A 22677-nucleotide genomic window follows, 5' to 3' on the forward strand; every position below is an offset into this window, starting at 1 on the left:
AGCCCATGGGAAATGGCTTCTGGTGTCAGGGGACGTGGCCACCGCCGCCTGCCGAGGAGAGCGCTGGCGTGGTTTGCGCAGGCCGAGTTCTCGTGTCCAGCCCCGCGGCAGCACGGCGCTGCTCCGTCTGCCAGAAGAGCTTCCAGGGTCACCGAGCTGCTCTCCTCCTGCGGGTCCGGCCTCCGCTGGCTCCGGGCGCTGGCCACCAGCGGGCCGCTCCGCTCCGCTGCAGCGCCGCGCCGCTCCCACCGGCATGGACGGGCTCCCGCCGCCTTCTCCTCCCCTGGCACACCTCCCTCGAGCCCGGCAGGCCCAGCTCCAGCCCTGCTGGCTGCTGCAGGGTGCCCAGCACAGCTGAGCGGGACCGTGGACAGCGGGACCGTGGGCAGCGGGACTGTGGACAGCGGGACCATGGGCAGCGGGATCATGGGCAGTCAGATCATGGGCAGCAGGACTGTGGGCAGCGGGATCATGGGCAGCAGGACCGTGGGCAGCGGGACCGTGTGCAGCGGGACCGTGGGCAGCAGGACCGTGGGCAGTGGGATCATGGGCAGCAGGACTGTGGGCAGTGGGACCGTGGACAGCGGGACCATGGGCAGCGGGACCGAGGGCAGTCAGATCATGGGCAGCAGGACTGTGGGCAGTGGGATCATGGGCAGCGGGACCGTGGGCAGTGGGACCGAGGGCAGTCAGATCGTGGGCAGCAGGACTGTGGGCAGTGGGACTATGGGCAGCAGGACTGTGGGCAGTCGGACTGAGGGCAGTCAGATCGTGGGCAGCAGGACTGTGGGCAGTCGGATCATGGGCAGTCAGATCGTGGGCAGTGGGATCATGGGCAGTCAGATTGTGGGCAGCAGGACTGTGGGCAGTCAGATCATGGGCAGTCAGATCGTGGGCAGCGGGACTGTGGGCAGTTGGATCATGGGCAGCAGGACTGTGGGCAGTGGGACTGTGGGCAGCAGGATCATGGGCAGCAGGACTGTGGACAGTGGGACTGTGGGCAGCAGGATCATGGGCAGCAGGACTGTGGACAGTGGGACTGTGGGCAGCAGGATCATGGGCAGCAGGACTGTGGACAGTGGGACTGTGGGCAGCAGGATCATGGGCAGCAGGACTGTGGACAGTGGGACTGTGGGCAGCAGGACCGTGGGCAGTCGGATCATGGGCAGCGGGACCGTTGGCAGCGGGACCGTGGGCAGTAGGGCCGTGGGCTGCCGGGGCTGGTTGGATCTGCTCCAGCACGGGAGCGGCTGCTCCTGCCATTGGAGTGTCCCCCGCCACCAGTGAAAGTGCTGAGCTTTAGTTGAGGTATATCAATCATCTGCAACACCCCAGAAACCAAACCTCTGTCTCTGTCCTGTTTCCCCTTTCTAAACCACTCTGGGGGACATCCAAACGCTCAAAGCAAAAACGACAGACAAATGGCTTTGCCTTTCTGAGGCCTTCTCCATCAGCTTTGCCTTCCAAATGCCTTCCCCACCCCTGCACCTGGACTTGCTCCCCATCCCATCCTTGCAGCTGGCTGCCTTCACACCAGTGCTGCTGATCGGCTGGAGCAGCGGCATTTCCGTCACCCCGATGTGAGATCTTCACAGTAGGAACACGTTTTTGGGCTTGTCAAGGCCTACTACAGCTAAACCTGCACCTGGCCCCTGCAAGAACAGAAACCAGGGCTAATACAGTTATAACACTGCTGCTAGTTATCGGAGCCTCACGTGAGTTTCTTCACATCTCAGAGCGTTTAGCAGATTGCTTGTTAAAAGGGTAGAAATAATTCACATAGCAGTAGTTAAATATGGGCCTTGCAGTACTAAATACAGCAGTTTCTCTTTTACAAGTCTCAGCAGCGCCGCTGTGCCAGGCAGCACAGCAGCAGGATGGTGAGGAAAGCAGAGGCTGTCTTGTATGGCACTGTTTACAGATCTCCCATTTAAAAAGCTGCCGAGTTGGGTTAAATATAAGTATAGAACATTTCTTCCATATACAAACTCTTGTTAGCTGATTAATTATTAAGGTGCTCAGAAGTGTGGATGAAAACAGAAGGTACAGTAGATCAGTTGTGTCTTCATCTATTTACACACAGTTGCCTGCTGACACCAGCATCTTCCACAGAAGCTGGGAGCAAAGTGGCCGGTTACGAATCTCATGCCACAGGGAACCGTTGTTTTCTTCACGAGATCTTTGTCAGGAGGAAAACCGGTAGTACCCCGATTCCTTTTCCGGCAGCAGAGGTGGGTGGGAGCTGAGCCCTTGCTGAGTCCGTGTGGCTGGAGGTGCCGGGCAGCGTCACTCCGTGGGAGACCCTGCTCCCAGCTCTCAGCTCCCGCCCAGCCCTTCTCTCCCCGCCGGAATTTGCTGGTCTGAAGGCAGCTGTCCGAGGCAGGACTCGCAGCACCGAAGTGCATCGCGTGGGCCCTCCTAAGTGCCTCGGAAAGCTCAGATCCCCGTGCATCCCCTGCTGCACCCCGTGCAACCGAAGGGAAGATTTTGGTGTGAGAAGCCACTAACCAGCAAAAATGCACTTAGCAAAAATTTTGTCTTCTCCTCAGGAAAAAATAAATCCCCAGCGGCCCATACTTTGTAGGTCAAATTTCTCCCCCATTAACATTCTCAGAGAGTTATTTTTTTGTCTGGTGGCCAAACTCTACCTCTAGTTCCATTCTGTGCTGACTGATGGCTGGCATCACTTTATTCCGTACCTGTGCTCACACAGGTGCCTCGGAGCGGCTCAAAGTTCGGCGTTTTGGGAACCTGTCCAAGCAGGAGGGTATCTGACCATACTGAAAATGTTAATTGCGTCCTTGTCATTTCAAGTTGCTATAGAAAAAGGAAGTAAAATAGGTCTATTTGACTACTGTTTGTAAACCTACCATGTACTGTCGTTTTTCCCCTCGTACATTTAAGTTTCAAACAGGTCCCAGAGATCGCAAGGCAAGATTGTTAAGGCAGTGTAAGAAACTCAGTATTTCATTCGCACCTCCCGATCCCCTTAGAAGCACTTCTAAGGCATCAAAAGGGGCGTGTGGTTTGTGCTTGCCTTTCCCGGAAAAGGCGCTTGGTACAGTGTGAAAAGGGGATGCTCAGAGACACCCGGGAGCCGCTGGGCCCCGGGCAGCGGCCGCACCGCCCCAGAGGAAGAGGGAGGCGCAGTGGGGCCCGCGGGGCCCTCACCACCGCTCCTTCTGGTACACCTCCGCCTGCACCATGTCCCCGGGGTGCTCCGAGATGCAGGCCCCGTTGATCTCGTTGAGCTTGTTGTCCGGAAGATCCTCGGGCTTTGTGCAAAGTTTCAGCGCCCTGGAGATGAAGACGTCCAGGTTGAACTCGGGGTCGGTCTCGCTGCTCACCTCCGCGGGTTCCTTGCGGAGGCGGTGAGGAGAGGAGGGCAGGCTCCGCTCCTGCATCTCCGGCAGAGAGGTGGGGCACTCCAGCCCCACCTGCGTGCTCTTCACCCACTGGGCAATCTCCAGAAACAGGTTGGATGGCTCCTCTTCCAGCGACAGCTCAGCTGCGGGTGCTATGGTTGCCCTTTTCCAGTGCGACAAATCCAGGATCAGCTTGGGCTCTGAGTAGTGGTGGGGCTTACTGTCCCTCCACAGCAATTTGTCCAAATAGGAGGGCGATCCCACTTTGTAATCACACGATTTCCCACAGTCGGCATCAAACACTCGGTCCATGGACGAGTGGGACAGCTCCAGGAACCTCTCCGAGCTGCTCTGTGAGTATTTCCGCGGGTCCACCTGCGCCTCCTCCGCGGTGGACTCGGAGCCCGCGCGGGGGTCCCGCTGGACCTCGTCCATGTCGTGGTGCTTGTCGTGCCTCCAGTCCAGGTCGGAGGAGAGGCTGATGTGGTACCTGCCAAAGACACGCTGCTGTGAGGCACGGGCAGCACGGCCTCGCTGGCAACCGCAGCGCCCAAACCAGCCCGAGCACTGCTGCTGCTCGCCTGGCCTTCTGCTTGCTGATTTAATGTCTCACTGATAGCACAGATAACCTTCTTCTCTGTTATAATGTCAGGGGGCCAATAACTTTTATTTATCAAGAGCCTAAGATGCAGGAATAAAAGCCCAACAACCAAACCAAGCGGCCTCTTCCTTCAGATGCCAATCATCTGCCCTCCACTCGGGAATAAAAGGTGATTAACACCATTAATAACCAATCTACCCCTCAGCCCACAGACAGGTACCACGGCGAGAGTCCTTCCTGCTTGGTGACAGAGCAGTAAAATACATCGACTTAAAACTGACAGCACCAGAGCACACAGTCTCAAGCTGCGCCAGGGGAAATATAGGTTGGATGTTAGGAAAAAGTTTTTTTATGGAAAGAGTGATAAAGTTCTGGAATGGTCCGCCCGGGAGGTGGTGGAGTCCCCATCCCTGTGTGTGTTTAACAAAGCCTGGATGTGGCACTTGGTGCCAGGGTTTAGTTGAGGGGTTGGGGCTGGGTTGGACTCGGTGATCTTGAAGGTCTCTTCCAACCCAGTGATTCTGTGAATTCTGTGAATTCTGTGAGCAACCCCACTGAGGCTGGGCATCACCAGTTTGTTCTGATTTCAAGGACCCAGAGCATTCCTGGGGGGTCACCTTGCTCAGTGACAGCTTCTCCAGCCAGCTGAAGTCCCTGCCTTGCACCTACCCGACAGCACCCACGGCTCTCCCAGTGACACCTGATTTACAGTTCCCAACTGAGCTGCCTGTAGGACACGTTGCCCCAGGTGCTGGGGCTCTGTCATGGCAATAAACTGCTCTTCAGGTGTCCCACAACACACAGCCAAAGTCACCTCCTGTCCCCAAAACGCCTGGCTCGTGGTGCAGAACCCACAGCCTGCTGTCGGATGTCCCCAGCTGGGGGGGCAGGACAGCCTCACTCAGCTTCTTGTGCCACACCAAGAGAGCCAGCCGAGGTGACAAGGTGGCCTCCAGCAGCTGAGCTGCTCTGGGGGCTGTCCCTGCCAGGGGATCCCTGTGGGGATACACTGGAGGTAGATATCCTGCTTCCAGCCTTCCTCCCCACCTGTGCGAGCCCCCAGCCTGACGCTTGATCACTCGGGCAAAGAGACTAATGACAGTGAAGGCAAGGTGGGGGCTCCTCTGGGTGATCTTTTCAGTGCTGGTGAAACCCAGTGGATCAGGAAGGCGAGGAGGTTTAATTGCTCTGCAGAGAGGAACAATGCTGCAGGCATCCTCAGCCTGTTCATCCCCCACAGCCGGAAGGAGCTCTGCGGAATACTGAACCTCGTTAATTCTTAGCTGCTTATTTCGTCCTGCCTGCTCTGGTGCTGGGACTGGCCCAGTGACTGGGGAAATCACCTAGAACGTGAGAGACCTCAGCTCAAGGCTTTCAGCTGTTCTAAACTTCCAGTACGGCTTCTAGCAAACCATCTAAACATCAACACAATTCAGGATTTTTTACAAGGCCCCCAGATCTGTGGCCTCTGGGGCTTACGCACCTTGAAAAGTGGTGAATATAGCACAGGGCCAAATCGGGCCTTGTCCCCCAAAGGTACAAGAATGACAGTATTTTGTAACCTGTACTATAGGGACAGAGGGCAGAGGTAAGGGCTGCAGAGCCACTTAAACCCACATGGAAACAACCTGGGCTGTGAATAAAAGCAAGAGCAGAAAGGTACTCAGCGACTGGGGTGTGCAGGCTCGGCTTGTGGTCCCTGTGGAATCCAGGATGAGCCTCTGGGTGGCTTCAGCCAGGCGCCAGCTTGGGCTGGAATTACAACATGGCACAAAGAAGGAAAAGCAGGCATCTTTCACGGGCCTGGAACACGGGTGCTGGAATCCAGCCACGAGCACGTCAGAGACTCACCAGCCCAGCTCTGCCTCAAGCACTCCGGGCAGGATCTGCTCTCCAGCCCAGCCCTGGTACTGTACCTGTCCCAGTTGGACATCTGGCTCTGGTTGGCTTCCATCAGCAGGATATCATCGATCTCGTCCTCGATCCGGAATGGGTGCTGGGACACCGGCTCGTCCTCGGGGCACGAGTACGGGCTCATGTAGGGGTGCTGCAGGCCCATCTCGGCCGTTAATCGATCCACGGGGTTAAAGGTCAGTATTTTCTCCAGAAAATCAATAGCTGCGAGGCAGAGACAAACAAGCTCACCAATTCCTCAAAAGCAGTAACGACCACGACGAGACGTGCGGAGCCCCCTGAACAAATCCCCCTGAAGTAAGGGACGAGTCAAAGGCCACCCCCAGGTGGACCCAAACCAGGCACTTCTGTCCTTGCTGCGTGCCCCTGCCCCTCACGGGAGCTGTGAGCTTGCAGGGGAGCAGCCCTGCAGCCCTCAGGGGTCACCTCCTGCGGCACAGCCGGGGCAACGACTGCGGGAGCACCCTCGCACCCCGGCACAGAGCTGGCATCTCACCCCGGCACAGAGCTGACATCTCACCCCAAAAAGGCCTCTGGATGGCGCTGGGATCTGACTCCACGCCCTCAGATCCGTTTGACAAGCACGCTGCCTTTCAGACAAATGATTCCACATCTTAGATGCGAATGAAGTGGATTATATTTACTGTAATTTTTAAAAGCCTTTGGCGTGATTGATGCTGTGAAATTATTTTGCCTCTTAATGTCTGAAGAATTCTGAGCGGCTAAAATAATTTTAGAAAGACTGTGGTGCGTGAAATCTTTCTGTGACGGCAGGAAATTTAAGTGCAATTAAACCTAAACGCAGAGTGTTTGCTATGATTGCTTTGATGATTCCTTCTACTGAGGTTATGTGAAAAGGTAAAATCCCGTCACTGAAGTTGTTGCTTATCCAGTTGATCCTTTCATGGGAAAGTCCCTTTGAGTTCAGGCAATAAAAATAGGAATAATGCCTTTCTTCAGATACAGCTTCGTATTGAAACCTTCAGGAACATCCCCGTTAAAGGTGTAATTGTGTGAATGGGACAGTTTCTGTCGGGGCAGAACCCCTCAGCAGAAAGGACAGCCACACGTGCTGCCCCAGAGCTTAAACATTAACCAATTTACGACTGTCTCCCGCGAGATTACCTCACAGCCCGGACTAATTAAGCAGGAAGGAATCAATTGCTCCATAAGGTCACAACAACGCATTGCGGGTTAATATATTGTGATGCACCGCGGGTCAGCGAGGCAGGAAAATGACAATGAATTGTGTGAGGGGTGCGGGTGACCTTTCCTCCTGCAGCCACGGCAGGGAATAAATCCGCTGCTGCTTGCCAGAGGCTGACACGGCCCTGGGTACCCTGGGCCCATGGATATCGTGTCACCAGGGCCAGGCACGGCACATCTCACAGTGAAGAGTCACAGCAGCAAACCTGAGCTGAGCCTGGTCCTGACCTCTTCCCAAAAGCAGGTGGCCAGGCCTGGTTTAACCCTCAGAAGGAGCTCAGGACAGCACTGCTCGGTGTTCCTGTCCACACCACCTCAGGAGCCGGGGTGTTTGTCCGGAAAAGGAAGGAAAAGCCTTCCCTTGCTGTGCTGCACGACTGTGCTCAGGACAGAAGCACAGCGGGGGAACAGGCGGGGCTCGGAAAGAGCCTCTGGGCTGAGCCCTCGCTCGGGGAACACACAGGAAGCCAGGCATGTACCTTCAAAGGGCCTTGGAAGCGTGTTTCACCCTTGGGAGCCGCCTGTGAGCAAGCTACAGCATCGTGAGTGCTGTCCTGCGGCAGGGCCCGGGGACAGGCCACCCGTGAGGGGACAGCAGCGGGGACGCCTGAGCTACAGCCAGGGATGTGCACCCCCTTCTCCAGCACTCAGGCCCTTGGCCTTGCCGGACAGCTCCAAGGAGACAGCTCCGAGGACACGGCAGCCGGGAGAAGCCCCGCCGAGCCAGTGGCCACCACGGTACCTTCACCGTCCACCTCGGGCAGCAGCTTGCGCAGCGGCTTCCGCACTTCCCACGTGCTGTTGATGAACATGGGCATCACCTTCAGCAGCTCCTCTTTGTCCTCCTGGTGGATTACGGGGATCGTCTCCAGAATCAGCTGCATCTGCTCCAGCTCGTGGCCCCCTGAAAGGGAAGGAGACAGCAGTGAGACGAGACGCAGGAGTTAAACTGGGGCGGGTGTGGGCTACTGTCAGCTCCGGGCGTCCCCAGGCTCCACCTTTAAAGTATTTTGGTGTCCAGCCCCAAGAGGAAAGGCGTTTCCTGACCGGCTCCTGGTGGCTGCCGGGCACCAAGTCATGGCTCTGGCGGTGCCAATCCCCACGGCTGCCGTGCGCCGTTACGCGTTCTCAACCCTTTTCCTTCAGGACATGTTTTCCGTACAACCCCGCGCCCCGCTCAGGGCTGGCTGCCGGTCGGTGAGAGGAGAGGAGCAGCAGGGCCAAGCAGAGCGCCTCGTTAGCGAGCTCTAATCCCACTCTTCGGGCTCTCCTGGATGTCACCAGGAGCTCCGTGGCGGATCTCCAGCCTCCCGTGCGTGCAGAGGAGCCCGGCAGGAAGGTGGAGCCGCGCCGTTGAATTTCTGCCCGCCAGGAGGGCTGGCTAGAAATGCTCTGTCCTCAGAGGCAGTGTCGGAGCCCAGGACACCCCTCTGGCTGCCCTGGCTGGCTCCAGACCCTGGCAGGGAGCTCGGAGACCTTGGCACCAAGTCAAAAACACCTGTGGCTTTGATTCTAGCCCATGGAAAAAGCTGCCAACTTTGTGTGAGGAATTACAAGCCACAAGGGTTTGAGCAGTGTGGTAGCTGAATTAACACAGGGTGAAAAGGTAGAATTTTGGGGTTTTTAGAATGGGGTTCAAGGGGACAAGATAGAGGGATTTTGGTGTGTCCTGACCTTCTTCTCCTTCTCCTTGCCCTCTATGTCTTGCTGTGATGATGACACTGTTCTATTGGTTTAAAGTAGAGACACACTGTCTAACATAAGTGATAGATATTAGCTATTAGACATTATTGCAAACATGGCACACGTAGTTTTTAGTATAAAATGTAAATGCCACCCGAGGCGGCACACAGAATGCCATGGCCGACCTGCTGGACAGAGCTCAGCAAGTCAGAGAAAGAATGTTCTAGATAAGGAAGAATAAACAACCTTGAAAAGCCGACCCTACACATTTCAAACCTCTTCTTTGGCTGCTAAGAAACAAAGACTTTTACAATCTTAAGGTCATCCCAACACCCAGACCCCCAAAAAGGCAGGACCAGCCGCTGAGAGAGGGAGCAGCCTGGGGCAGCCAAAACAACGGGCAATTTTGGGCTACCTGCTGTCCCAGTGCTGCATTTCAGGCTGCTTCAGTGGCGAGCAGCGCCCGCCCCATCCACGACAAGGAGAGCCAAGCTCATGGACGGCCAGCACTTCTGATCAGCGCGCAGGGAGGGCGGGACAGGTCACAGGAGATGGGGACCGCTTGCCCTGAGGCAGCCCCGCTCCTGTGGAGGTGTTTGCAGGGGCTCTCCTCCACAGCCCAGAGCTCCCTGTGGGTCAGCGCGAGTTTTCCAGACTCACACCTGTGGAGCTGACCCCCAACACAGCCCCCCCCCGGGCGAGGGTGGGGACAATCATCGATGCTGGCGAACTCTCTTCTCCCATCCTGGCTGGCCACCCTCAGGCCACAGGGCAGAGCTGTGACACGGCAGTGAACTCGGGCAGCCCCAAAGCGGCGCTGACGGAGCCCAGCTGGTCACCACCAGGGCACAGGGCCGCTCGGTCAGCGCCCGGGGAGGAGACAGAGCCACAGGAAAAGCAAAGAGGACAAAGGGAGGGACGCCCTTCCCATATCAACCCCGGGCAGATCATCCCTTCCCTGCAGAAGAACTAATTTTAGGTCACTCAGAGATTCACAGCGTGACTCCAGGGGAAACTAAAGGTATCTACCAGAAAATGAACACCTTGTTAGTCAGGCTAATTCCCAAGCTGTGATCAAAATTACAGGGTGATGAAAGTCACAAAGCCTTTGTGGCTTTTCTCTCAGTGCAGCCCCAGCCACTGCTCACCGAAGATACCTGGCAGCGTGTTTAGTCACACAAAGGAGCTGCTAATGCAATGCTGGAAGCCTTGAATTATGGCTCTCAAGAAACCCCATTCTCTTCCATTATCCTCTATTTATGGAATTCCCAGGGACCTTTTTCTGAAGGTATTAACTCCTGAAAAGGAGAACACGAACCACAGGCAGAATAAACGCAGCAGGCTGTTGTTACCCAGGGAGAGAACGAGGAGCTCTGCACCATGTCTTGGAAAAGAGAACTTCTCCAGGCTCGCAGCCAAGTCCCAGGGAAGCACCCGAGCCTGGGAGTAAGCCCTGATCCCATGGGAGAAGCCCCTGTGCCATCTCTAGCTCTTATTCACAGGCACGGCCCCGCTGGTGAACCCCATGGAGATCTGCAAGGACAGATCTCTTTTCCTTTTTTCTCCTCTTTTCTCCTTTTCCCCCCGTTTACTCCTGCTTCCACTGCCGCATCTTTCGGTGGAAAAGACACAGGAGGGAGCTGTAGCCGCTCAGCTATGGACACTCTTCCCTGCTTCCTGTGCTGCTGCTGGTGGGGAGCTCCCCCAAGGCCTGCAAGCCAGGCTCCAGCTGCCGAGGACGTGCTGCACTCCGTGAGCCTTGGGACAGCCGGCTTTGCTGTGGCCTCCCAGGGCTCTGCCGAACCCGAAGCACCCAGGGAAGGGCCTCTGGAAGGGGCTGGGGGTCCCTTTTTGCTGCACGTCCAATAGCTGGTGTGGGAGGATGGAAGCGGTGAGTGGCATCTACGCCAAATAACCAATCCCCTTCATTTACCTGCCTTGCTTAAGCACCCCAGATAGACTACCGAGTTAATTATATTGATTTATGCTAAGCACTCAATTTAAACTGCGCCGCTGACGCACTCCGGAGAAACCATTCACCCAGGGCAAGGCGCTGCTGCAGGTTGGAGGCTTTCTCTGAACTACACTGCTGTTATTTCCCACGGGGCACTGGCTGGCCACCCAGGGCTCTGTGAAACCCTCGTCCTGCAGGGAGGGAGGCTGCAGCTCTGTGAAACCCTCATCCTGCAGGGAGGGAGGCTGCAGCTCTGTGAAACCCTCATCCTGCAGGGAGGGAGGCTGCAGCTCTGTGAAACCCTCATCCTGCAGGGAGGGAGGCTGCAGCTGGCTGGGGGTGAGCTCCTTCTCCCAAGGCAAAGAGGAGAAGAGCAACAGCAAGGCAAAATTCATGTTGCTGTGCGGGTGTTTGTGAGTTTTAGCTGCTCTGAGGGGCTGGGCTTTACTCTCCTCCTCTCTGGACGGCAGCAGGTGAAAGACACCACGGGCATGCTGCCTGCTGCCAGGCTCCTACCCTGGCCCTGCCCTACCTGCTGGCACAGGAGGAGGCCAGGAAAAAGGGCCAGGGGCCAGAACCTCCCATGACAATGATATATTTTCAAAGCCACCCAAAAGGAGTTGGTATTTTTGAGCTTGGTTTTGATCCCTGCCCGTTAACCAAGCATCCTGCCAGCACCTGGGGATTGTTAAGTGATTTCTCTGGGCTGGAAGGCAGAGAACAAGGGATGCTCGCAGCGTGTGTCGGGCTGAGCCCAGCCTGTGGTGCGCCAAACCCCACCTCTGGTCACCAAATCACCTCAAATCACCTCTGGTCTGCAAATGCTGAGGGCTGCCGGGAACCAGCCTGGGGAGGTTCCTGCTCTGGGGCAGGGTTCAATCAATCCCATCCCAGCACTGCTTCTGCCTCTGCCTTACCACGAAAAGAGCTTAAAGCACCACCTCGGGTACCTCAGCGGTGCCAGCCAACATTACTTACACCGTGGGATCCACAAGGAGCAAAAAGAAACCCAAGCTGGGGCTGAGAGAGGGGTCAAGCACAGTGTGAAAAGCCAGAAATGCTCGGGAGCTGTGCTGGGGTGGCCAGGGGAGCTCGACAGGCAGCTCTTGTTTTGCTGTTTGACGTGAGGAGTAAGTGCAGGGGAACAGAGACTGCAGCGTCTCCCAGCAAGGTCAGGCAATGCCCTGCAGGTGCAGATGTGCCTGCTCCTAGAACATATCCCAGGGAAACACCAGGAGCAGACAGGTTAAGCGCACAATTTTCAAAGCTGAAATCCCTGGACTGGAAAGTTTTGGTGGAATTGAGGACAAAAAGAAGGAAGGAAAGGGAGGCACTTTTAATGATCTCTTCATAATGGTACTGACTGCTTATTTTTAAGCTTTCACAAAAGAAATATGGAAGCTGCAGGCAGGAGCAGCTGTCGCCAGGTCTGTGGAGCTCAGCGGTGCGCTGAGATATCTGTGAAGGAAACGTCCTCCTCCATTATTAACGGGTCTGATTATTTATTTACACAACTCTGCAAACAGCTGCTCGCAAAACGCGTTAAACCCTGTCGTTCAGAGCACTGGCAGGCACGGAGGACAGCCCGGGAGGAGCTCTGCTGCAGCCCTCGGGCCGGACAGGGAGCAGCTCCTGCAGCTGCTGCATCCCTCATTGAATGGCTCCGTGTCCCAGCCTGGGAAGCACAGCTTTGCTCCCGACACAGCATTTTTGGGACTCTATTAAATAGATATTTTCTACTCAATAACGTCAGAGCTGAGCTTCAAATGCTGCATTGGTAACTCCTTGCCGTGCTTTTGTTGTCTTCTTTTCTTGCACTTCACCTCTACAGCTGCAATCCGTGCTTACAGGTAAATCCCAAAAGTTACATGGCATTCAAACGTCTTCCCTCAAAGGAAAGAAATAGCTTGGAGACACCAATCACGATCCAAATCCACGGCATAGAGTACAAACCTCCTGAAATAGGGCACCAGCGCCTCCTCTCCTCACACAGGGGAATTCCCTCTGCTGGGATAGGAAGCCTCGGAATTGGGTAGCAAGGAAGGAGGAAGGAAAAAAAGTGAATCAAAGGGAGACAGAAACCTACCAGCGAAGAGCATCCTCCCGGTCAGCATCTCAGCCAGGATGCAGCCAGCTGCCCACATGTCGATGGCTTTGGTGTAGTTGTTGGGCGACAGGAGGAGGCGGGGCGAGCGGTACCACTTCGTCACCAAGCCTTCGGACAGGTAACCCTGGAACAGCAGACAGGGATCAGGACAGGAGCGGGCAGCAGAGCTCCTCCAGGCTGAGCAGACAGGGCTCAGGACAGGAACGGGCAGCAGAGCTCCTCCAGGCTGAGCAGGGAGGGCTCAGGAGGGGGAGAGGGCAGCAGAGCTCCTCCAGCCCGAGCAGAGAGGGCTCAGGACAGGAGCAGGCAGCAGAGCTCCTCCAGGCTGAGCAGGGAGGGCTCAGGACAGGAACGGGCAGCAGAGCTCCTCCAGCCCGAGCAGGGAGGGCTCAGGACAGGAACGGGCAGCAGAGCTCCTCCAGGCTGAGCAGGGAGGGCTCAGGACAGGAACGGGCAGCAGAGCTCCTCCAGGCTGAGCAGAGAGGGCTCAGGACAGGAATGGGCAGCAGAGCTCCTCCAGCCCGAGCAGAGAGGGCTCAGGACAGGAGCAGGCAGCAGAGCTCCTCCAGCCCGAGCAGAGAGGGCTCAGGACAGGAACGGGCAGCAGAGCTCCTCCAGCCCGAGCAGAGAGGGCTCAGGACAGGAACGGGCAGCAGAGCTCCTCCAGGCTGAGCAGAGAGGGCTCAGGACAGGAGCGGGCAGCAGAGCTCCTCCAGCCCGAGCAGAGAGGGCTCAGGACAGGAACGGGCAGCAGAGCTCCTCCAGCCCGAGCAGAGAGGGCTCAGGACAGGAACGGGCAGCAGAGCTCCTCCAGGCTGAGTAGGGAGGGCTCAGGAGGGGGAGAGGGCAGCAGAGCTCCTCCAGCCCGAGCAGAGAGGGCTCAGGACAGGAGCGGGCAGCAGAGCTCCTCCAGGCTGAGCAGAGAGGGCTCAGGACGGGAACGGGCAGCAGAGCTCCTCCAGCCTGAGCAGAGAGGGCTCAGGACGGGAACGGGCAGCAGAGCTCCTCCAGGCTGAGCAGAGAGGGCTCAGGACAGGAATGGGCAGCAGAGCTCCTCCAGCCCGAGCAGAGAGGGCTCAGGACAGGAGCAGGCAGCAGAGCTCCTCCAGCCCGAGCAGAGAGGGCTCAGGACAGGAACGGGCAGCAGAGCTCCTCCAGCCCGAGCAGAGAGGGCTCAGGACAGGAATGGGCAGCAGAGCTCCTCCAGCCCGAGCAGAGAGGGCTCAGGACAGGAACGGGCAGCAGAGCTCCTCCAGCCCGAGCAGAGAGGGCTCAGGACAGGAGCGGGCAGCAGAGCTCCTCCAGCCCGAGCAGAGAGGGCTCAGGACAGGAGCGGGCAGCAGAGCTCCTCCAGCCTGAGCAGAGAGGGCTCAGGACAGGAACGGGCAGCAGAGCTCCTCCAGGCTGAGCAGAGAGGGCTCAGGACAGGAACGGGCAGCAGAGCTCCTCCAGGCTGAGCAGAGAGGGCTCAGGACAGGAACGGGCAGCAGAGCTCCTTCAGGCTGAGCAGAGAGGGCTCAGGACAGGAACGGGCAGCAGAGCTCCTCCAGCCGTCCCCGGTCACTCCTGTCTGCGGCCCCACCGCAGGGAATCCTGCCCCCAAGGCTGTGCTGCTGCCGTGGCCGGCTGGGGCTGCCTGCCCCGCGGCAAGCAGGGAGCTGGGGTGCACCAGGGTGGGGACAGGGGCACCTCAGGGCTCCACCAGGCAGGGCACTCGCTGTTTGTCACCATGGTGTTGCAGCACCACCTGCAAAGGACAGATGGCTCCGGCAGCACAGAGCTGCGGATCACACCTGCCCGAGTCATTCCAGGTCACCTCTGGAGGACTTGGATGTATCCTACAAATCCCAATCCCCCTCCACGTGAGACATTGTCCAGAAAATCAAAAGGGTCAGGGCGGATGGGCAGCGCAGCGTGGAAGGAAAGCCTCTTGTATCAGGGGCCGTCTGCATGGGGAGCAGAACTGCCAAGGGCTCTCAGCCAAGACTCCTACAACAAGATGCCATGGGAAAAGCAGGAAAGCCCTTCTGCGGAGCACCTAGCTGATGCAGGGATGGGAAACCCTGTTCTTCCTGCACTGAGCCTGAGCCCTGCCTGACAAATCACCTCCCTCCCTTGTCAGGGCTGCTGCGGCTCTGGCACGGCGAGGGGCAGCTCCTCACACACAGCCCCACTGTGCTGGTGGTGAGGATGGTGTGGGGCAGCTCCTCACACACAGCCCCACTGTGCTGGTGGTGAGGATGGTGTGGGGCAGCTCCTCAGCCCCAGCCCCACTGTGCTGGTGGTGAGGATGGTGTGGGGCAGCTCCTCACACACAGCCCCTCTGTGCTGGTGGTGAGGATGGTGTGGGGCAGCTCCTCACCCCCAGCCCCACTGTGCTGGCACTGAGGATGGTGTGGGGCAGCTCCTCAGCCCCACTGTGCTGGTGGTGAGGATGGTGTGGGGCAGCTCCTCACACACAGCCCCTCTGTGCTGGTGGTGAGGATGGTGTGGGGCAGCTCCTCACACACAGCCCCACTGTGCTGGTGGTGAGGATGATGTGGGGCGGCTCCTCAGCCCCAGCCCCACTGTGCTGGTGGTGAGGATGGTGTGGGGCAGCTCCTCACACACAGCCCCACTGTGCTGGTGGTGAGGATGATGTGGGGCGGCTCCTCAGCCCCAGCCCCACTGTGCTGGTGGTGAGGATGGTGTGGGGCAGCTCCTCACACACAGCCCCACTGTGCTGGTGGTGAGGATGGTGTGGGGCAGCTCCTCACACACAGCCCCACTGTGCTGGTGGTGAGGATGGTGTGGGGCAGCTCCTCAGCCCCACTGTGCTGGCACTGAGGATGGTGTGGGGCAGCTCCTCACACACAGCCCCACTGTGCTGGTGGTGAGGATGGTGTGGGGCAGCTCCTCACACACAGCCCCACTGTGCTGGTGGTGAGGATGGTGTGGGGCAGCTCCTCACACACAGCCCCACTGTGCTGGTGGTGAGGATGGTGTGGGGCAGCTCCTCACACACAGCCCCACTGTGCTGGCACTGAGGATGGTGTGGGGCAGCTCCTCAGCCCCACTGTGCTGGTGGTGAGGATGGCGTTTGGGATGCTTGACCTGGTTCCCCAGGAGAAGCTCTCAGCAGCATCTGTGGGACAAAGGCCACCACCTCTCTGAAGCAGGGCCCTCCTGCTCCTGAGCCCACCCAGGAGATTGTCACCAGAGCCAAGCCCTGCTGGAGCCAGGGATGTGTCCCAGCAGCCTGGGAATAACCCTGGCACCGCCAGGGACCCCTCACTGCCACCCTGGGGTTGGGCATGGATCGTTATTGCATCGGGATAACATTGGAATATTCATAAGCAGCCCTTTCTATATTAAATACAACACATTAGCAGAAGGAGGTAGATTGAAATGCAGCAGGAGCAGCAAAATAAAATTAAATTATAAAGCTGAACTGCATTTAAATGCCACAAAGCATTTGGAGGACGTAAAAATGCAATGACGGCATGAACACAGTTCACATAAAAGCTTGTTTGAAAGCTCCATCCCTACTGATTTCGTTCCACAAACTGTTTCCAGCTGCACTACACCTGGAGTTGTGCTGTAGAGCATTTCCTGGGCTACTGTAGGATGCACCTCTCCACCTAAACATGAGAGCAGTGCACCACCACAAACACCACGAGGCTGATCACACTCCTCTTCCCCCAGTGCAGGTTTTTGTGCCAATTCCCAAATGTGCGAGTCATCAAGCTTTTAATCATAAAGGGCTTGCTTTTAAAAGAGCATTTTAATTTTGGCCTTCTCATGGTAAGTTGTAATGGAGACTGATTAGCTAAGAAGTTTCCTTTAAAGCTGTTATATTTTTGCTAATGCTGCTCAATCAGAACCAGCACGAAAGCCCCCAGGCATTATCTGATCAAACCACCGCTTCTCAGCTAGTGCAATTATTCCCCACAACAGAGATGCTGGAATTTATTGGAGAATCCCAGGAAAATAAACTCTGAGGGTAGTAATCCAGGGCAATTCCTGGTTGGAGCCATTTCTTCCCTCTCCCAGGGAAGGAGCGCCACCCTCCTCAGGGATTTAACACTGCTCATGTGTTTCTCCTCTCTGACAGCAAGAAGGATCTGAGTTCTTGGGGATGTCTGCACCATGCAAGATGCACGAGCAATATACTGCAAATATCTGGAAGTCACAACAAGCCAAACATTTTCCTCCCCTCATGTCCTGGAGAAAATTCCCTGCAAAAACCTCGCCAAATGCACACATCTTCGACCTTCCTGCTGCCACGTGAGGCTCCTGGCGGTGGTTAATTCTCACCGTGCTCTCCTCTCCTGCTGCCCCTCACCCCGGGTCTGACTGGAAGCCATCTCCCCGCTTTCCATCTGCTGGAAAACCCTGGATCGCCCCCAGCACGCCCAGGAAGGACCCACAGAGAGGAGGAACCTGCAGCTGCTCTCCGTCCCCCCCCACTCGTGGTCCTTGGAGCCGGACCCCACCTCGTGGAGCCCACCATTGCCTCCCGGACATTCCACACCGGGCTCTGCGTTATCCCTGCCCTTCCTCGGGCGAGAACACAGGGAGGAGCGATTGGAGGTCTGGAAATCGAGACTTTTCTGACCTGGCTCGAGGTCCTCCCGTGGGCAGCACAGCATCCCAGCCTCGAGCAGCTGACACAGCCCCGACACCTTCCCCCTGCTAACAAACGTGGGATAGATCCCTGCTTTTAGGGAATACCCGAGCTCCTGTCCTACCGCCTGCAGGATGTAGCTGCAGTCCCGTGGATTAACAGGTTCTAGGGGGAAATGCCACCGCAGCTTCGGGAGGAATGTCACCGCAGCTTTGGGAGAAATGCCACCGCAGCTTTGGGAGAAATGCCACCACAGCTTTGGGATCCAGGATCATGAGGTCACTGCCACGGCACCAGGACCCACCTGCACCTGGGCTGGGCGTGGGCTCAGCCCCGACCTGTGGTGCCAGGCTGGGGAGCCCAGGCACTTCTGGCCATCAGCTCAGCAAGGCAGGGCTCCAGCACAAGGATTTCACCGTTTATGTAGATTCAGCCAGACAGCAAGACCAAGAGCTGAAGCATATTAATTAGTTCTAATTGAGATGGAACATAACCTCTTCGTGACAATATTCTGTGGATTCAGCAGAGCCCTTTCTGCACTGAAGAGTCTCTTTAAAAAACAACATAATGGAGTTAATAGAAAAATAGAAGCAGTTTCAAGTCTAAGCCCTTCCATGCTATATATATTTTTTTTTCCTGGCAATTTTCAAGTGTCATTTTCCTGCTTCTCCTCTTGTCCTCCTGCATGTGTGGCAACAGCTCAGGCTATCTATAAAGGTGATGAATTCGCTACAGGTAGGATAAGCATCAAGGTGGATCAAACAGCGCAGCAAGGGAACCGGAAAGCAAAGAGAAATGGATGTTTTTTCAAATTCTTTACACAACACATATTTTGCGTTTTGCTTGCAAACACCAGAAGGAGAAACGATTCAGGGCAGGCGCTGCTGCATCCCGGTGTCGCCCTGGTGACAGCGCACTGAGCCTTGCCTTCCACGGGCGCTGAGGGAGTCTGGCACACCGCGGCAGCACACGGGGAGCACAGAGCTCCTGGTGCTCCAAAACCACCACCATCCAACGCCGGGGCTCCTCCCTGGAGCCGGAGGGATCCTCCTCCAGGGGCCATGGAGTTCAGGATCCCACCTACTGCAAACCCACGCCACAGCCCAAGCCTTCTCCCAGGTGCGTTCCACACCAGAATCCACCTTCCTGCAGCCAAAAAGCCGCAGAGGTGCAGACCAGGTGCTCTCAAACTGGAGATCCATCAGGATCCAAGCGCAGCCTGCGTATCCGTGCCTCCAGCCACAAAGACGGTTGGGATTTCTGCCGCTGCGCCCGTGGGAGCCGGATCAGCTCCTGGTGCAGATGGGGGGGCTCAAAATAGCAACAAGCCCAAGCTTTTGGAATAATCCTGGAGCAGCTTCTGCCTCTTCACAGCGGGGATTTTAACCTCGTTTATAAAATGCAGGCCGGGCAGTTCTAGGAGGGGCCGTGGGAGACGCCGGGTTTGCGGGAACGCTGTTCCACAGGAGGACAGCAGCATGGCTGTTGTGCGTGGCCCCAGCAGCGTGACAGGCTCAGGTTTGGGAGGGTTTGGGGAGGGCAGAGGGCGCACATTTCAGCAGCACGCACGATTACGGGCCGCGTTGGAGGACAGGGCAGGGGAACAAACGAGCCGGGGTCACAGCAGGGAGCACGGGTGGCTGCCGTGGGCTGGACACGGAGGGTGGTCCTGTCCGCAGGAGCACACAGCCCCTCACCCTCACCTCCTCTGAACTCCTCCTCACCACCGCCCAGCTGGGAATTCTCTTATTTCACTGGAGTGGAAGTGATTGGAGAAAATTCTGGATGGACTGGAAGTGATTATGCTCTTCGCGCTGAACGGCAAGTATAAAACTAAAGGAGGACTTCAAAGCATTGAAGATGGTCAGTGAAGTATTTACCACAATAACTCCCCTAAAAGGGCTGGCACACCTCCACGGCGTGGAATTCCTGCCAATGAATTGTGCAATGAATGCTGCCAACAGGCAAAGGGAGAGCAGGTGCTCTGGGAGCGCCGTGCCGATGTCCCCAGGAGCAGTCAGAAGGGACAATCTATCTTGCACAAGGCAGGGAGGGTAAGGATTGCTTTAGTTCATGGCCGTGTCACCCAGGGAAGACGTTCAGCGAGTCTCTGTGTCCCCATCAGCAGAAATCTCCTGTCCTTCCCAGACAGGACCTCCCCACCTCTGCCCAGTGCTGGGGGGTCCAGCTCACCACACGGGATGCAAGCTGGGGGTGAGTCTGCCCTGCAAAACGTTTGTCGTTTTAAAGCCCACACATCCACGGGTGTTGATGGCAATATTTAACGCGTGACTTCGCTGTCTGCCTGCTCCCCCCACGAGCTGAGGGGGCTCAGGGAGGAGAGCAGCTCCCGTCCACAGCGCCTCCCTCACAGAGCTGGCACGGGGGGATCCGAACGCCCGTGTGGAGACAAGGGCATCTGTCAGGGCAGGAAGAGTGGGGATGGATGGAGGGATGGAGGGATGGAGGGATGGAGGGATGGATGGATGGATGGATGATGGATGGATGGATGGATGATGGATGGATGATGGATGATGGATGGATGGATGATGGATGGATGGATGGATGGATGGATGATGGATGGATGGATGGATGGATGGATGGATGGATGGATGGATGATGGATGATGGATGGATGGATGATGGATGGATGATGGATGGATGGATGGATGGATGGATGGATGGATGGATGATGGATGGATGGATGGATGGATGATGGATGGATGGATGATGGATGGATGGATGGATGGATGGATGATGGATGGATGGATGGATGGATGATGGATGGATGGATGATGGATGGATGGATGGATGGATGGATGGATGATGGATGGATGGATGGATGGATGGATGGATGGATGATGGATGGATGATGGATGGATGATGGATGGATGATGGATGGACGGATGGATGGATGGATGGATGGATGGATGGATGATGGATGGATGATGGATGATGGATGGATGATGGATGGATGGATGGATGATGGATGGATGATGGATGGATGGATGAGGGATGGATGATGGATGATGGATGGATGGATGGATGGATGATGGATGGATGGATGAGGGATGGATGGATGGATGGATGGATGGATGATGGATGATGGATGGATGGATGGATGGATGATGGATGGACGGATGGATGGATGGATGGATGATGGATGGATGATGGATGGATGGATGATGGATGGATGATGGATGATGGATGGATGAGGGATGGATGGATGGATGATGGATGGATGGATGGATGGATGAGGGATGGATGGATGGATGATGGATGATGGATGGATGGATGGATGGATGGATGGATGATGGATGGATGATGGATGGATGGATGAGGGATGGATGATGGATGGATGGATGGATGGATGGATGGATGATGGATGGATGATGGATGGATGGATGATGGATGATGGATGGATGAGGGATGGATGGATGGATGATGGATGGATGGATGGATGGATGAGGGATGGATGGATGGATGATGGATGATGGATGGATGGATGGATGGATGGATGGATGATGGATGGATGATGGATGGATGGATGAGGGATGGATGATGGATGGATGGATGGATGGATGGATGGATGATGGATGATGGATGGATGGATGGATGGATGATGGATGGACGGATGGATGGATGGATGGATGAGGGATGGATGATGGATGGATGGATGATGGATGGATGGATGATGGATGGATGGATGGATGAGGGATGGATGGATGGATGATGGATGATGGATGATGGATGGATGGATGATGGATGGACGGATGGATGGATGGATGGATGGATGGATGGATGATGGATGATGGATGGATGGATGGATGATGGATGGACGGATGGATGGATGGATGGATGGATGATGGATGATGGATGGATGGATGGATGAGGGATGGATGGATGGATGATGGATGGATGATGGATGGATGGATGGATGATGGATGGATGGATGGATGATGGATGATGGATGATGGATGGATGGATGGATGGATGGATGATGGATGGATGGATGGATGATGGATGGATGGATGGATGATGGATGATGGATGATGGATGGATGGATGGATGGATGGATGGATGGATGGATGGATGAGGGATGGATGGATGGATGGATGGATGGATGGATGGATGGATGATGGATGATGGATGGATGGATGGATGGATGGATGGATGATGGATGATGGATGGACGGATGGATGGATGGATGGATGATGGATGGATGATGGATGGATGGATGGATGGATGAGGATGGATGGATGGATGATGGATGGATGGATGGATGATGGATGATGGATGATGGATGGACGGATGGATGGATGGATGGATGGATGATGGATGGATGATGGATGGATGGATGGATGAGGGATGGATGGATGGATGATGGATAGATGGATGGATGATGGATGGATGGATGGATGGATGGATGGATGGATGGATGATGGATGGATGGATGGATGATGGATGGATGGATGGATGATGGATGGATGGATGGATGGATGATGGATGGATGGATGGATGATGGATGGATGGATGGATGGATGGATGGATGGATGGATGGATGGATGGATGATGGATGGATGGATGATGGATGGATGGATGATGGATGGATGGATGGATGGATGATGGATGGATGATGGATGGATGATGGATGGATGGATGGATGGATGGATGGATGGATGGATGGATGATGGATGGATGATGGATGGATGATGGATGGATGGATGGATGGATGGATGGATGGATGGATGGATGATGGATGGATGGATGATGGATGGATGGATGATGGATGGATGGATGGATGATGGATGGATGGATGGATGGATGGATGATGGATGGATGGATGGATGATGGATGGATGGATGGATGGATGGATGGATGGATGGATGATGGATGGATGGATGGATGGATGGATGGATGGATGGATGATGGATGGATGGATGGATGATGGATGGATGGATGATGGATGGATGGATGGATGATGGATGGATGGATGGATGGATGGATGGATGATGGATGGATGGATGGATGGATGGATGGATGATGGATGGATGGATGGATGATGGATGGATGGATGGATGATGGATGGATGGATGGATGGATGGATGGATGATGGATGGATGGATGGATGGATGATGGATGGATGGATGGATGATGGATGGATGGATGGATGATGGATGGATGGATGGATGGATGGATGGATGGATGGATGGATGATGATGGATGATGGATGGATGATGGA

General features: G+C 55.9%; 1 protein-coding gene across 1 annotated transcript in view; it reads right to left on the reverse strand.

The window, feature by feature from the left end:
- Positions 1–3160: 3160 nt before the first annotated feature.
- MAPK4 (mitogen-activated protein kinase 4) overlaps positions 3161–22677 on the reverse strand; it is a 40835-nt gene continuing 21318 nt past the window's right edge. The window contains exons 3-6 of the mRNA XM_053932376.1: positions 12810–12954; positions 7829–7990; positions 5883–6084; positions 3161–3855 (exon numbers count right to left, since the gene is read on the reverse strand). Of these exons, the coding sequence (XP_053788351.1) occupies positions 3168–3855; positions 5883–6084; positions 7829–7990; positions 12810–12954 (1197 nt within the window). The 3' untranslated portion in view covers positions 3161–3167. The remainder of the gene's footprint in view (positions 3856–5882; positions 6085–7828; positions 7991–12809; positions 12955–22677) is intronic.

The sequence above is a fragment of the Vidua chalybeata genome, chromosome Z, assembly GCF_026979565.1.
Source record: "Vidua chalybeata isolate OUT-0048 chromosome Z, bVidCha1 merged haplotype, whole genome shotgun sequence".
In the NCBI taxonomy this organism is placed as follows: Eukaryota; Metazoa; Chordata; class Aves; order Passeriformes; family Viduidae; genus Vidua; species Vidua chalybeata.